Source organism: Periophthalmus magnuspinnatus, chromosome 2, assembly GCF_009829125.3.
Source record: "Periophthalmus magnuspinnatus isolate fPerMag1 chromosome 2, fPerMag1.2.pri, whole genome shotgun sequence".
In the NCBI taxonomy this organism is placed as follows: domain Eukaryota; kingdom Metazoa; phylum Chordata; class Actinopteri; order Gobiiformes; family Gobiidae; genus Periophthalmus; species Periophthalmus magnuspinnatus.
This window is the reverse complement of record NC_047127.1, coordinates 2,329,031-2,344,043: the sequence shown is the minus strand read 5'-3', so window position 1 is coordinate 2,344,043 and position 15,013 is coordinate 2,329,031. Positions and strand designations below refer to the sequence as shown.

General features: G+C 45.3%; 1 protein-coding gene across 1 annotated transcript; it reads right to left on the bottom strand.

Moving 5' to 3' along the window:
- Nucleotides 1-4,084: 4,084 nt before the first annotated feature.
- Nucleotides 4,085-10,223, bottom strand: LOC117384388 (cysteine/serine-rich nuclear protein 3-like). The gene is made up of 5 exons (XM_055228578.1): nt 10,163-10,223; nt 9,232-9,381; nt 8,339-8,595; nt 7,283-7,579; nt 4,085-5,071 (listed from the first exon to the last, which is right to left on the bottom strand). The coding sequence occupies exons 1-5, from the start codon at nt 10,221-10,223 to the stop codon at nt 4,085-4,087; spliced, it is 1,752 nt and encodes a 583-aa protein (XP_055084553.1).
- Between the last annotated feature and the right edge of the window lie 4,790 nt (nt 10,224-15,013).

The following is a 15,013-nucleotide window of genomic DNA, read 5'->3' as shown; positions in this document are numbered from 1 at the left end:
CACAAAACCCACATTTCCAAAATAAAACGTATTTTGGGAAGCGTATGTTGCATGCTAACTGCTTTTGTTGTGTGTGGTGAAGGGACCGGTGACCTTTAACCCCCCAAGAGCTGAAATACTTTAAAATGAAGATAACACTGTAGATATTGTGTTTTTTTTACCTTTACACTTTATTTAAACAGCTATAGTGTTTTAAACATCTCCGCATAAATGATTCTTTTCCCGTTTAATGTTCATCTGCTCCTGACCCTCTGCGGCGTCGGCGTCTGTCTGAAGTTTCATGTTTCAGGTCTGTGTCGTCTGTCGAGACCTGATGTTTGTTTTTATCATAGTTCATGGTGGAGAAAAGCTGCTCACGGACGAATGTGGATCTGAACATCACCAGGACGCCAAGTGCACGTTTGTTCACGTTTATGTCGGTGTTGAGGAGGAGTAAACCGACCTCTGCGAGTGTGACGCTTATTCTGAGCCGCGAAAAATAATACAATATAATCTTATTTTAATATTTCAAAGTCACAATAATCTTCCAATTTTTAAACTGCAATTCAAAAAGAACTAACACAAATGAAATACACTTGCTAACCTGCTACATGCAAACCGGCTACATGCTAACCGGCTACATGCTAACCGGCTACATGCTAACTAATCTCCATAACGGTTGTTTTAAATCCAGGAAGGACATTTAAAAGACAAGATTCTCCAAAATGTTTTAATACTTTAACAGTTTGTAAAGTTCCTGAAACAGATTTTAAATAAAATTCTAGATCTTGTTTTCATTAGTTTCCACACGTCTGATAAATACACGTCTTTAAATATCAAAACACGTCTGAGAAAACACAGATTTCTTTGTAGTTATGGCTCTAATCTTGATATTATTGTTATTGTTGTTATTATTATTAATAATAGACGAGCGCTAACAATAGACACAGATAAAACACAGTGTGGTTGTTTTGGGAGAACCACTCCCTCCTCCTCCCTCCTCCTCTATTCCTCCTCTTCAGCGTTCCTCTTCCTCACTCATATTCCTCACCCCTCCTCCTCCTCCTGCTCGTGTATTTGTCCTCTTCCTCCTCCCCCTTCCTCTCCTCCTCATCCCTCCTTCTCTCCCTCCTCCTCTTCCTCCTCCTTTTCCTCATTCCTCCTCTTCTTCCTTCTCTTCTTCCTCTTCCTCACCTCTCCCTCTTCTTCCTCACCTCTCCTTCCTCCTCTTCCTCCTTTTCCTCATTCCTCCTCTTCTTCCTTCTCTTCTTCCTCTTCCTTCTCTTCCCCCTCATCCCTCCTCCTCCTCCACACGCAGACTCTCCTCTTCCTCACGTCTCCCTCCTCTTCCCCCTCCTCCTCCTTATCCTCCTTTTCCTCATTCCTCCTCTTCTTGCTATTCCTTCTCCTCTTCCCCCTCATCCCTCCTCCTCCACGTGCACAGACTCTCCTCTTCCTCACCCCCCTCCTCATCATCTTCCTCTTCCTCACCTCTCCCTCCTCCTCTTCCCCCTCTTCCTCCCCCCTTCCCCCTCCTCTTCTTCCCCCTCATCCTCCTCTTCCTTTACCACACCTCTCCCTCCTCCTCTTCCCCCTCCTCCTCTTCTTCCTCACCTCTCCCTCCTCCTCTTCCCCCTCTTCCTCCCCCCTTCCCCCTCCTCTTCTTCCCCCTCCTCCTCCTCTTCCTTTACCTCACCTCTCCCTCCTCCTCTTCCTCACCTCTCCCTCCTCCTCTTCCTCACCTCTCCCTCCTCCTCTTCCCCCTCCTCCTCTTCTTCCTCTTCCTCCTCTTCCTCCCCCCCTTCCCCCTCCTCTTCTTCCTCCTCCTCTTCCTTTACCTCACCTCTCCCTCCTCCTCTTCCCCCTCCTCCTCTTCTTCCTCTTCCTCACCTCTCCCTCCTCCTCTTCCTTCTCTTCTTCCCCCTCCTCTTCCTCACCTCTCCCTCCTCCTCTCCCCCCTCCACGCCCACAGCTCCTCCCCCTCCTCCTCCCTCCTCCTGTTGCTAGGTAACCGTACCATCACAGCTCCGTTGCCTGTGATTGATCCACTGAGTTCACTTACCCACAATGCCTTTCGCGCATGAAAAAAAAAACAAAAAAACAGGCAGCGGCAGGTTTCCCTTTTCTCCCACATCCCCCAGACTCAGAGGCGCGTTATGTAAGAAAAAGGAACGAGTCACGTGCTCCTCCTGCGCCTTTAATCAAACCCGGACAACACTGCGCCATCCCCACTGCGCCATTCCCACTGCGCCATTCCCACTCTGCCCAACCGCCGCGACGCGCTATTGTGCCCACACCTGCCTCTGCCTGACAAGAACCTACATCTGCATGAAAACACCACCTCCAGGCGCCACATCTCCACCCTGCGCAGAAAAAAAGACACGCAACAGAAGCGACACGTGCGTCAAAAACGACACGATCTGTGCGCACTCGGGTCACTGCGCCCAGAAAACAGAAAACGCGCAATCAACACGCGCGCTGACGTCAGACAAAATGATTAGTCTCCATGTTTAAAGCGTCAAGAAAAAAGGAAAAGAAAAAAGGAAAGAGGATTGATGGAGCACTGGCGCCATCTGCTGGAGGAAGTGTGAATGTTCAAGACTCTATATTTAGCACAAAACTGACTCTTGTGAGGTTTGAGTCACGTTTTAATGCTCAAAAACAGACCTAGAGTTGTGTTTTGTTTCATTCTGTCGACATCTCCAAACCTCAAAACACTCTGCTGCACCTTGTGACGTCATCAAGTGGTAGTTTTCAAGTTAACTTTTACCTTTTTTACCTTCAGTTCAGTAGAGATTTGCAATTCTAGCACTGAAATTATTATCGAAATGATTCTTGCGAAGGTGTGTGTAGTTTAAAAACACAACGGAGCACTTCCTGGATTACCACATGATGACATCACAAGGTGGAACAGAGTGTTTTTTTCAGTTTGAGACAAAAACTCAGGTGAAATATGCAGGATTTTTGTGTTAAACATGTGTGAATGAAACAAAAACAATAAATTTATAACCGAGCAGGGGCATAACCAGAAAATTTTGGGGGCTAGGTGTAATCATGTTGGGGGGGGGGGGGGCCTTGTTACTTTTACCCCCCAGAAAATAGAGCAACACAGAACAGTTCTGATGTATAAAATTTATTTTCAAGTTAACTTTTACCTTTTTATCTTCAGTTTAATAGAGATTTGCAATTCTAGCACTGAAATTATCACCCAAATGAGTCTCGTGAAGGTGTGTGGAGTTTAAAAACACAACGGAGCACTTCCTGGATTACCACATGATGACATCACAAGGTGGAATAAGGTGTTTTTTTTCAGTTTGAGACAAAAACTCAGGTGAAATATGCAGGATTTTTGTGTTAAACGTGTGAATGAAACAAAAAACAATAAATTTATAACCGAGCAGGGGCGTAATCAGAAAATTGGGGGCCTGGGTGTAAATCCTGTTAGGGGGCCCCTTATTAAATTACCCCCCCCCCCCCCCAGAAAATAGGGTAACACGGAGCAGTTCTGATGTATAAAATTCACTTTATTTCCAAATGACATCGTCTTCTAAAGCAAGCATGTTTTAATGGCACCGTTTTTTGGCAGTTTTTAACAACACTTTTATAACTTTAAGCTGTAAATGAAATTATTTCCATGGTTTATTTTACAACGCGGTGCTGAGTTATGCTTTGGCGTTCATATAAATAATACAAAAACCTCATTCTGGCCCGTCGTTTCTAGTCGGTTCGTATTGCTAGTGAACTATTTGACGGAAACTGAACACATGCGGCGATACGGGCGGCCATTTTGAAACGGTTTTAGCAGCGTAAAAGTGTAAAACGTGGCGGCGCTTGGATGTGATGACGCTTCTTGATGTCGCCAGATCCTCGGAACCGTTTTGGAGTTGTCATAGAAACTGGCTGAAGGAAAACATGCTAAAGATGCGTCTCGAGACTAGAACAACGATCGGACTATATGTGATACCGAAGAACAACGAAGATTACCGAACACGTTTTAGTTTTTAAACCCAAACGAAGGCTAAAATTTGATAATCCTGTGCGCCACTCATGGTCTGTTATCTCCATTTGAAAGTGCACTTGTCAAACGTCACATTTTTCACGCGTTCTAAGTCGGGTTCTGATTAACTTCGTCCAAAGTCTCTCGTCCGGCGTCCTTGTCCGCCCGCTCCTCGGCCGCGGTTTCAGTTTGTGGCTCTAGTGGCGCGGAACGTTCGCCACTAGAGGCAGCGTCGCTCTCGCACAGCTGCACGTGTGAGAGGTTCGGGGAGGCGGCGGGGAGGCAGAGCGGGACGGCGCGGCGCTGCGTGGGGACGGCGAGGTCGGAGTTCAGCGCCGCGTCGACCGCGGGGAGAGTGGGACGCGCGTTACTGTCTCTGCCGTAGGAGAAGGACGGGCTCGTTAGCGTAGCGTTGGAGTACGTCAGTATGGAAGGGAGCGGGACTGGGTACGGAGGTGCGTTTGTGCTTTGTAAAGGACAATCCCAGTCGTCCTCCTCCTCTTCCTCCTCTTCCTCCTCGTCTTCTCCGTCCTCCTCCTCCTCCTCCTCCTCCTCCTCTTCCTCGCTGTCCTCTCCCTCCTCGGGGTCGTTTGTGTCTAAACTGTGCGTGCTACAGTCTGAAAGGCCACTGCAAACACTACTCCCGTCCTCCTCGTCTTCCTCGTAGGCTTCATCCTCCTCTTCTTCTTCGTCGTCGTTGTCGTCATCTTCGTCATCGTCATCCTCCTCCTCCTCCTCCTCTTCCTCGTCGTCCAAACGGTGGTCCGCCGTGTCGTTCTGGAGGTGCATCATGAGAGGAAACTGGAGGTTCGGCTGTTGCTGCGTCTGGACCAGAGAGGAGGGGTCGCTATGGAAACCGTTGCCGTTGGTTACGAGCTGCTGCTGCTGCTGATGTTGATGTTCTTGCAGTGGCGGCGGCGGCGGCGGTGGCAGCGACGGCGGTGCTGTCGGCTCCTCGCGGCTCTGCTCCAGCTCCAGTTTCATGATGGTGTGGAGGAAGTGGGTCCGCACTCGCACGGGGTTGAACTCGAGGCGTCCCGTTGTGTTGCTGCAGCCCTCTTTGGTGCAGCCACACGGGAAAGACATGCGGTCGACCTGGACGCAAACACGCAGAGAAAAAGTCATTTTGCACTTGTGAAACGTGTCAGTAAAGTTCAAATGTAAGATGGATAACGCAGGGGATTGTGTAAAACAAAAATAATGACATCTCCTGGATCATTAGTCAGTTTAATCTTTTAAGAATCGTGTCATTTTAAGTTTGTTTCTTTAGTCCACAAATATAAATATCGACCTTTTTCAGCCCCGCCCACTTTTGTCTCTAAATTCTACTGCACATAAACAGAATCCCAGTCATTTCAAAGTAGAATTTGAGAAAGTTTTGCCTCTAAAATCTGATATAGAAGAGTTTAATCTCACGTCAACTCCAAACGCTTTAAAACGACTCTTAACGATTTTATCATGAGAATTATCGTTGCTGACAGTTTAAAAACGTGAATAATTACGATTTAACATGATGAATAAGTTCCATATTTAAACAGCTGTTGAAATATTGTACTTTTTTATGAGTGAAAACAGCAGAGATCCAGAGGAAATCATCAGTAAATGTTTTTTTTCTGCACTTTCTGGTGATTATCTTTGTTGGAGATTATCACGATTATATAAAAAGTGACACAAACGATTATTATCACGATAAACGGTCCCTCTATAGAACTTGTTTGCTGTCAGGGATCGGCCCCGTGCAAAATAATATAACCTGAATAACAACGACGGCGCCAAAGGCAACGTCTGGAATAAAGTGAATAATAAACCAGGATTCTGTTAAATAATAAAATCAAATCAAATAAATATAACTGTGTAAAAAACAGGACTAGTGTTGGGTCGATAGACTGAACCAGGACTAAACCAGGACTAAACCAGGTCTAAACAAGGACTAAACATGGACTAAACATGGACTAAACATGGACTGAAACTGGACTGAACCAGGACTGGATTAGGACTAAACATGGACTAAACCAGTTCTAAACAAGGGCTAAACGAAGACTAAACCAGGACTAAACCAGGACTGGATTAGGACTAAAGGAGGATTGGATCAGGTCTAAACCAGGTCTAAACCAGGTCTAGACCAGGTCTAGACCAGGACTAGACCAGGACTAGACCAGGACTAGACCAGGTCTAAACCAGGTCTAAACCAGGTCTAAACCAGGTCTAAACCAGGTCTAATCCAGGTCTAAACCAGGTCTAATCCAGGTCTAAACCAGGACTAGATCAGGACTAAACCAGGTCTAAACCAGGTCTAAACCAGGTCTAAACCAGGGATAAACCAGGTCTAAACCAGGACTAGACCAGGTCTAAACCAGGTCTAAACCAGAGCTAAACCAGGTCTAAACATGGACTAAACTGGGACTAAACCAGGACTAAACCAGGACTATCACGGGAATAAACATAGACTAAACGAGGACTAAACCAGGTCTAAACATGGACTAAACTGGGACTAAACCAGGATTATCACAGGACTAAACATGGACTAAACCAGTTCTAAACAAGGGCTAAACGAAGACTAAACCAGGACTAAACCAGGACTGGATTAGGACTAAAGGAGGATTGGATCAGGTCTAAACCAGGTCTAAACCAGGACTAGACCAGGTCTAAACCAGGTCTAAACCAGGACTAGACCAGGACTAGACCAGGACTAGACCAGGACTAGACCAGGACTAGACCAGGTCTAAACCAGGTCTAAACCAGGTCTAAACCAGGTCTAAACCAGGTCTAATCCAGGTCTAATCCAGGTCTAAACCAGGTCTAAACCAGGACTAGATCAGGACTAAACCAGGTCTAAACCAGGTCTAAACCAGGTCTAAACCAGGTCTAAACCAGGACTAGACCAGGACTAGACCAGGACTAGACCAGGACTAGACCAGGTCTAAACCAGGTCTAAACCAGGTCTAAACCAGGTCTAAACCAGGTCTAAACCAGGTCTAAACCAGGACTAAACCAGGACTAAACCAGGTCTAAACCAGGTCTAAACCAGGTCTAAACCAGGACTAAACCAGGACTAAACCAGGACTAAACCAGGTCTAAACATGCTGAATCATTGTTAATTTTATGATGATTATTATGTTTTGATTTGTTGTGATTTTAACGTCGTTCTTCTTCTATAAAACTCTTTAAATGACTCTGTGTGGCTTGTCCTGCACAGACGCTCTTTCTCTGCCTCACTACAGTCTGCAGTGACAGTAGGGGGCGCTCACACACAATGACAGTAGTATATAGTGTATTACTGTTGGGCCTCACCACAGATCCATTTACCTGGCACTTAATGCCGGCCAGGCTGCAGGCACAGGTCTCGGGGTCACACAGGCCCCTGCAGCGACACCCACACTCCTCCCGGGACAGACGCAGCGCTCGCAGCTCGTGTTTCTCCTCCACGTCGATGCGCCTCACCCCGGAGGCTCGGAGCAGAGCGCGGCGCCGCCTGGTGGTCAGCGGCTGCAGGAAGAAGTAGTCATCCACCTCGGTGTTGTCCACGTCCAGCTCGTCCACGGAGATGTCGTCTAACGTGAGCGTGTCCGCCTCCACGGACGACTCGGTGCCGTTCTTGGTGAGCTGTGGGACACGTTATAAAAGTCTTTGTGAAAATGTACGCCCACGCTCACTCAAACCCTCAGGACACAGTGATTTTAGTAACCAGACTCACAAAGATAGTTATTAGAACAAACTCAAGTGAGAAAATGACCTATTCTGAGAGTCAGCAAGGGCTCAATAAATATATGGACTTTTGGTAAACAACTATTAATTTTAAAAGTAAAATACTATAAAATATTTGGTGCTACAATGTATTTGATTTCATATTTTGTATTTATTTTTATTTAAATTCATATTTTTATTTATTTTTGTTTTTTATTAATATTTTATTCATTTATTTTAAATTATTTATTTGTTTTTATTTATTTTTATTCATATTTTCACTATTTTTTATTTATGTATTTTTTTATTCATATTTTCATTTATTTTTTATTTGAATTCAGATTTTTTTATGCACATATGTATTTTTTATTTATTTTTTATTCATATTTTTTGTTCATATATGTATTTAGTTTTTATGTTTTTTAATTTTTTTTTATTTGAATTTATATTTTTTATTGATATGTATATTTCTTTTTTATTTATTATGTATTTATTTTTATTTGAATTCATATTTTTATTCACATTTATTTAGTTTCACATAATTATTTAGTTTTTGTTATTGTTTATTATTTTTTTTATTGAATTCATATATTTTTTAAAAGTTATTTATCTAGTTTTATTTAAATTCATATCGACTTAAACGGGCGCTAAACCGTTCGGCGCTCAGCAGTGACTCACCTTGAGCCTGATGGCGTTGAGCTTCTCCTCCTTCAGGTGGTGTCGGAGCATGTTCCGGTGGCTGCGCTTCTGTTCCATGGCGAACTCTCGGAGGGTGAAGTTCTTGACGCAGCTGTGACGGGGGGACATGCCCAGGGTGCTGCCCCCCTGAGTGGGCACGCTGGTGAAGCCCTGCCTCCGCCCGAAGTAGTACACCGTCACGTTCTCGAAGTGCACGCTACGACCGCGAAACCTCTTGGACTTTTGCTGCAACGAAGCTGAAGAGTGAGGTTAATGTGAGGAGGCAGAACGAAACACGGTACACTTCACGCGCTTCCAGCTCCATCGACTCTGGCTCCAATTCACTTTCTATTGAAAAACTGCGCCTTAAAATGTTCGTATTAACCCGCTCTACATGATCCTGGGGTTTTTATTTCACAATTTTGTCTGTCACTCAAGATATGAACATTAAAAACAGACAAATCAGGCGCCTGATTTGTCAAAACATACATATATCTAATTCCAAATCTGATTTATTCAAGTTTTAACTCTGAAAAATGAGGCAAAATTTGAATTTTTTTGGCAAATTTTTACTCAAATACTAAATAAAATATCATAAATGGTCTTAAATGTTCATATCAACCCGCTCTACATGATCCTGGGGTTTTTATTTCACTATTTTGTCTGTAACTCAAGATATGAACATTTAAAAACGGACAAATCAGGCGCCTTCTTTCCCCGAAGTCGCTCCCGTTAGCGTTAGCAACAGGTTTAATCGACGTTAACTTCAACAATCTCGCTCCGGATTACCGAAACGTGCTAGCCTCGATGAGCTTTAGCTTTTTCCGTCACATTATTATTATTTAAATTCACAGTAAACGCGCCGGTTTCGCCCGTGAGTCACGTGACCTTACCGCTGATCAGTCCGGACGGCACGGGGTGGTTGAGGCTGTCGCTGCTGTTCCCGCTGTCGCTGCAGGACACGTCATCGTCCGAGGCGGGCGCGGGCAGACGTTTCCGCTTCAGGATCCCGCTGATCATGTTGCTCCGCCCACTGGACACACCTGCGCAGGTAAAAGCGGCACATTTAATCCGCCGTAGCTTCTTTTTACTCCCTCAGCGCTAACGATTTAGCCGGTTTCCGTCTGCGTGACTCATGACGGAGCGTCTGGGGAAATGTAAGGAGCACATTTGCACAGCTCAGAGCATCCAGGAAGTGACCTTGGATTAGTCAGCGTTAGGAAATACAGTCTTATTTGTGTTTTTTATGTGCAAAACTTGTCTTTTCACATCGTTTGCGCTGTTAAAACGCAAAAAAACACAAAAAAACACACTGATATTCCCTGAAACGCCTGATTTTTGTGTCGAATGCAACAGCCCTCGTCTGTGGAGCTGGACCAGTTTAGGATTACATCATATGCAGTGGAGCTTAACACCGGTCCAAGACTCCACTTCCTCGTTCTATAAGCCCAGACCTCCTCCTCCTCCTCCTCCTCCTCTTCCTCCTCTTCCTCCAGTCTTTATTTTGAATCACTGTCGTCTCCCTCCTCCTGGATTTAAAACTCTGCATAATCACCTCACCGGAGCGTTATCTTTTAATTAAAACCCCCCCATTTCCTGGACGCGCGTTTCTGCTTCTCACGTGTCAGGATGTCAGGACGCTCGGACTCACCTCGCTCCTCAAACCTCGCTCCTCAAACCTCGCTCCTCAAACCTCGCTTCTCCTCCGTCCTAAAACCTCAAACGGGTGTGGGAGGGGGGGGCTGGGATTCTTATTGACAAATCCGCACCGGCGTTGACATCAAACCGGAGCGGCTCTGATCCGTCACGAAACCCGTCACTGACCTGTTTGCTGCGTGATGTTTCCGGGAAGTGGTGGTCGTCGTTGTGCGTCCGCGCTCTGCATCCTCCGGCTTCCACTAGCGGCCAAACATCCCCATGTGTCGTGCTGATGCAGTGAGCGCTGCCATGATGCTCGCCTTCCTCTCTCTCTCTCTCTCTCTCTTTCTTTCTCTCCTCCCTCTCTCCTCTCTCTCTCTGTCTCTTATTATACCGCCACACCGTCCGCGCGCCCCCTTCCTCTTCCTCCTCTTCCTCGTTTTCCTCCCGTTCCCCTCACAAAGACTTGTTAGCTGCTGCTGCTGCTTCTTCTTCTTCTTCTTCTGCTTCTGCTGCTGGGGCGCTGAAGCCTGACTGAGGTGAAGCGAGCCCCCCTTTCGAGAGCATAACGAGAGGAAGGGGGGGAGGACGGAGGACGGAGAGCTGCGTGGACGAGGAAACTATAAATCCAGTGCGGCTCGGTGTTGTGGGGAAACCTCGGATCGTCTCAAAACGGGGATTGCGTTTTTAGTTTTAGCTCGAAAATGAGAAACGTTTGTCATGAAAGATTCAACGTGTGCGGATGTGGAGATGTGACCGGGCGGGATTATGTTTAACGTGGCTAAAATGCTAACCCACGTGTTTATAAACGGGAAGTGAGCATGTGCGCGCTTCCGGTTCCATCGATTCTGGCTTCAGTTCACTTTCTATTGAAAAGCTGTGGCTCCTCTCTCTGTATCTGCTGCTGTCAGACTCGTCGTTTTGGGTTTAAACTCCTAAAACTCGAGCTCTTTCACGGTTTTATTCGTTTCTCGTTGTTATTTGGGCTGATTTGGACCTGATGAGTGTGAAAACAAAGACATTGGTTCTACGTTTGAATCATTTTGATGAATATCTGAATAATGATTTTCAAAAACTATTTATTAAGAGTTTGAAATGGCAACATTTGTCCTGAGTAGAAACAAAAAAGTCCATGTTGAATCTAAACTAAAGTGTTTCAGTTTAATGACGTCATAGGTGAGTTTATTTGTACAGCACAAATCGCACATGTGCTACTTCAAAGTGCTTTACAGAACAAGAAAGACGTTAAATACAACAAATCAAAACATAATCACAAATAATCATCATAAAATTAACATTAAAACAGAAAAGAGCAGAATAAAACTTTTAAGTCAAAGATAAACAGAACAGTTTGAGTCTGGATTTAAACGTCGTCAAAGTCGAGGCCTGAGTCACAGAGAGAGAGAGAGAGAGAGAGATTTAAACTGAACAAAACTCAAGCACTGATTCAACATGTTTAGTCCTGGTTTAGTCTCGGTTTAGTTCTGATTTAGACCTGGTTTAATCCTGGTTTAGTCCTGGTTTAATCCTGATTTAGTCCTGACTCTGCACCAGCAGAAGGTCCTGGTCCTCATATGTGGACACCGGGACCTTGTAGAGCAGACATGTTAGACTCAGGCTCGCGGGCCAAATTTGGCCTTCGATATAAATATATTTGTCCTGCGAGATCATATCAACTGTGTATTCCCAGTATAGCACATGCACCTCTAATACTACGAATACTACTACGCCTCATACAAATTTAATCCAGCCCTTCTGAAAAACACGCAGATGTTGAAATTTTTTTAGTTTGTCCCTCTGTGAATTTGAGTTTGACGCCCCCGTAGAGAAAAACAGTTTGTATCGCCGCCTAAACAACCGAAATATGTAGGTCCCAGGAGGTGAAATGTGAAATGGCTCCAAATTAGCCGCTATAACTGCTAGCCTCGATGAGCTTCATTTGACTTAACGCTGTGGGTGACGTCACACTCACTTAGTCTATGGCCGAAACGTTTCAGATGTAGTTTGAGCTGTGTTGTTCGCGATAAGAAAGAAGGTTGTGAAGCTGAAGCGTGTATGAGTTTATATAAAAAGAACGAAACACTGAATGCTTTTCCATAGTTTTTTAGTTTTTAGCGCCAATTTAATTAGCATAGCGTCGTGTCCTGAGACGATAGCGCTGCCAAAACGAGGTAAAAGTCTTATTTTAATTTCAAAACAAAACCATTTACCACTATTTCCTCACCCGCAGCAGCCAAAACACGCACACAACCTCCTCGAGATTCATTACCGCCGCAAAAACAGCCCCACGGAGCTTTAGTTTTATATAAATAGTTAAAAAACCGGCCCCACACGCAGAGCCGCAGCCCCTAAACATCGTTGCTATAGCGATACTGAACGGTCTGCTTTTCTGTTTCCATTTTACTTCGAAAAAATATCAGTAATGAAGCCGTAACCTTGAGCTGCATGTTGTGTTGACGTAGCACAGACAGACAAACGCACAAACGCACAAACGCACACATGTTTTCATTTTTACATCACACCGACTCGTGCTCCGCTCACAAATCTTAAAATAGTTTCCCTCTCGGATTAACTGTGGAATATTTTGGAGCTACTTGTGGTGGGAAATGGTTTAGTCCTGGTTTAGTCCTGGTCTAGTCCTGGTCTAGTCCTGGTCTAGTCCTGGTTCAGTCCTGATTTAGTCCCAGTTTAGTCCCAGTTTAGTCCCAGTTTAGTCCTGGTTTAGTCTAATTTAATCCTGGTTTAGTCCTGCTTTAGTCCCGGTTTAGTCCTGGTTTAGTCCTGGTTTAGTCTAATTTAATCCTGGTTTAGTCCTGCTTTAGTCCCGGTTTAGTCCCGGTTTAGTCCTGGTTTAGTCCTGGTTTAGTCCTGTTTTAGTCCTGGTTTAGTCCTGTTTTGGTCCTGGTCTAGTCCTGGTCTAGTCCTGGTCTAGTCCTGGTCTAGTCCTGGTCTAGTCCTGGTTCAGTCCCGGTTTAGTCCCGATTTAGTCCCGGTTTAGTCTAATTTAATCCTGGTTTAGTCCTGCTTTAGTCTCGATTTAGTCCTGGTTTAGTCTCATTTAGTCCTGGTTTAGTCCTGGTTTAGTCTTGGTTTAGTCCTGGTTTAGTCTTGGTTTAGTCCTGGTTCAGTCTTGGTTTAGTCCTGGTTCAGTCCTGGTTTAGTCTTGGTTTAGTCCTGGTTTAGTCTTAGTTTAGTCTCGTTTTAGTCCTGGTTTAGTCTTGGTTTAGTCCTGGTTTAGTCTCATTTAATCCTGGTTTAGTCCTGGTTTAGTCCCGGTCTAGTCCTGGTCTAGTCCTGGTCTAGTCCTGGTCTAGTCCTGGTCTAGTCCTGGTCTAGTCCTGCTTTAGTCCCGGTTTAGTCCTGTTTTAGTCCTGTTTTAGTCCTGTTTTAGTCCTGGTTTAGTTCTGGTTTAGTCCTGTTTTGGTCCTGGTTTAGACCTGGTCTAGTCCTGGTCTAGTCCTGGTCTAGTCCTGGTCTAGTCCTGGTTCAGTCCTGGTTTAGTCCCGATTTAGTCCCAGTCTAGTCCTGGTTTAGTCTAATTTAATCCTGCTTTAGTCCCGGTTTAGTCCTGGTTTAGTCTAATTTAATCCTGGTTTAGTCCTGCTTTAGTCCCGGTTTAGTCCCGGTTTAGTCCTGGTTTAGTCCTGTTTTAGTCCTGGTTTAGTTCTGGTTTAGTCCTGTTTTGGTCCTGGTTTAGACCTGGTCTAGTCCTGGTCTAGTCCTGGTCTAGTCCTGGTTCAGTCCTGGTTTAGTCCCGATTTAGTCCCGGTTTAGTCTAATTTAATCCTGGTTTAGTCCTGCTTTAGTCCCGGTTTAGTCTCATTTAGTCCTGGTTTAGTCCTGGTTTAGTCTTGGTTTAGTCCTGGTTTAGTCTTGGTTTAGTCCTGGTTTAGTCTTGGTTTAGTCCTGGTTTAGTCCTGGTTCAGTCCTGGTTTAGCCCTGGTTTAGTCCTGGTTTAGTCTTGGTTTAGTCCTGGTTTAGTCTCATTTAATCCTGGTTTAGTCCTGGTTTAGTCCCGGTTTAGTCCTGGTTTAGTCCTGTTTTAGTCTCGATTTAGTCCTGGTTTAGTCCTGGTTTAGTCTCGTTTTAGTCCAGGTTTATTCTCGTTTTAGTCCTGGTTTAGTCCTGGTTTAGTCCTGGTTTAGTCCTGGTTTAGTCCCATATTTCTCTGTATTTTGTCACATTTCCACAAAACGACACAATGAGCTTCACCGTTTCTCCTTTTTTCCAAACACAAACCGATCGACACAAACCCGAGGTCTTTAAACGCTCTGGTCTTTAAACGCTCGGGTCTTTAAACGCTCGGGTCTTTAAACGCTCGGGTCTTTAAGCGCTCGGGTCTTTAAACGCTCTGGTCTTTAAACGCTCTGGTCTTTAAACGCTCGGGTCTTTAAACGCTCGGGTCTTTAAACGCTCGGGTCTTTAAACGCTCAGGTCTTTAAACGCTCTGGTCTTTAAACGCTCTGGTCTTTAAACGCTCGGGTCTTTAAACGCTCGGGTCTTTAAACGCTCGGGTCTTTAAACGCTCGGGTCTTTAAGCGCTCGGGTCTTTAAGCGCTCGGGTCTTTAAGCGCTCGGGTCTTTAAGCGCTCGGGTCTTTAAACGCTCGGGTCTTTAAACGCTCGGGTCTTTAAACGCTCGGGTCTTTAAACGCTCGGGTCTTTAAGCGCTCTGGTCTTTAAACGCTGTGGTCTTTAAACGCTCTGGTCTTTAAACGCTCAGGTCTTTAAGCGCTCAGGTCTTTAAGCGCTCAGGTCTTTAAACGCTCAGGTCTTTAAACGCTCAGGTCATGGAGACGCGTTCACGCCGCGTTGAAACTCGTTTTTCAGTCGGCCGTTATCTTCTACGCTCAGAGAGTTGCCTTGTTTTCTCTCGCCGAGGATGGAGCGGCGGCGGCGGTGCTGGAGAGACGGAGCGATCCTTCCAATCAGCTTCCATGGCAACGCGCCACGAGAGAGAAGGAGGGAGAGGAGGAGGGAGAGGAGGAGGGAGAGGAGGGAGGGGAGGTGTAGCAGGCAGCTCGAGGGGGTTTGAGGT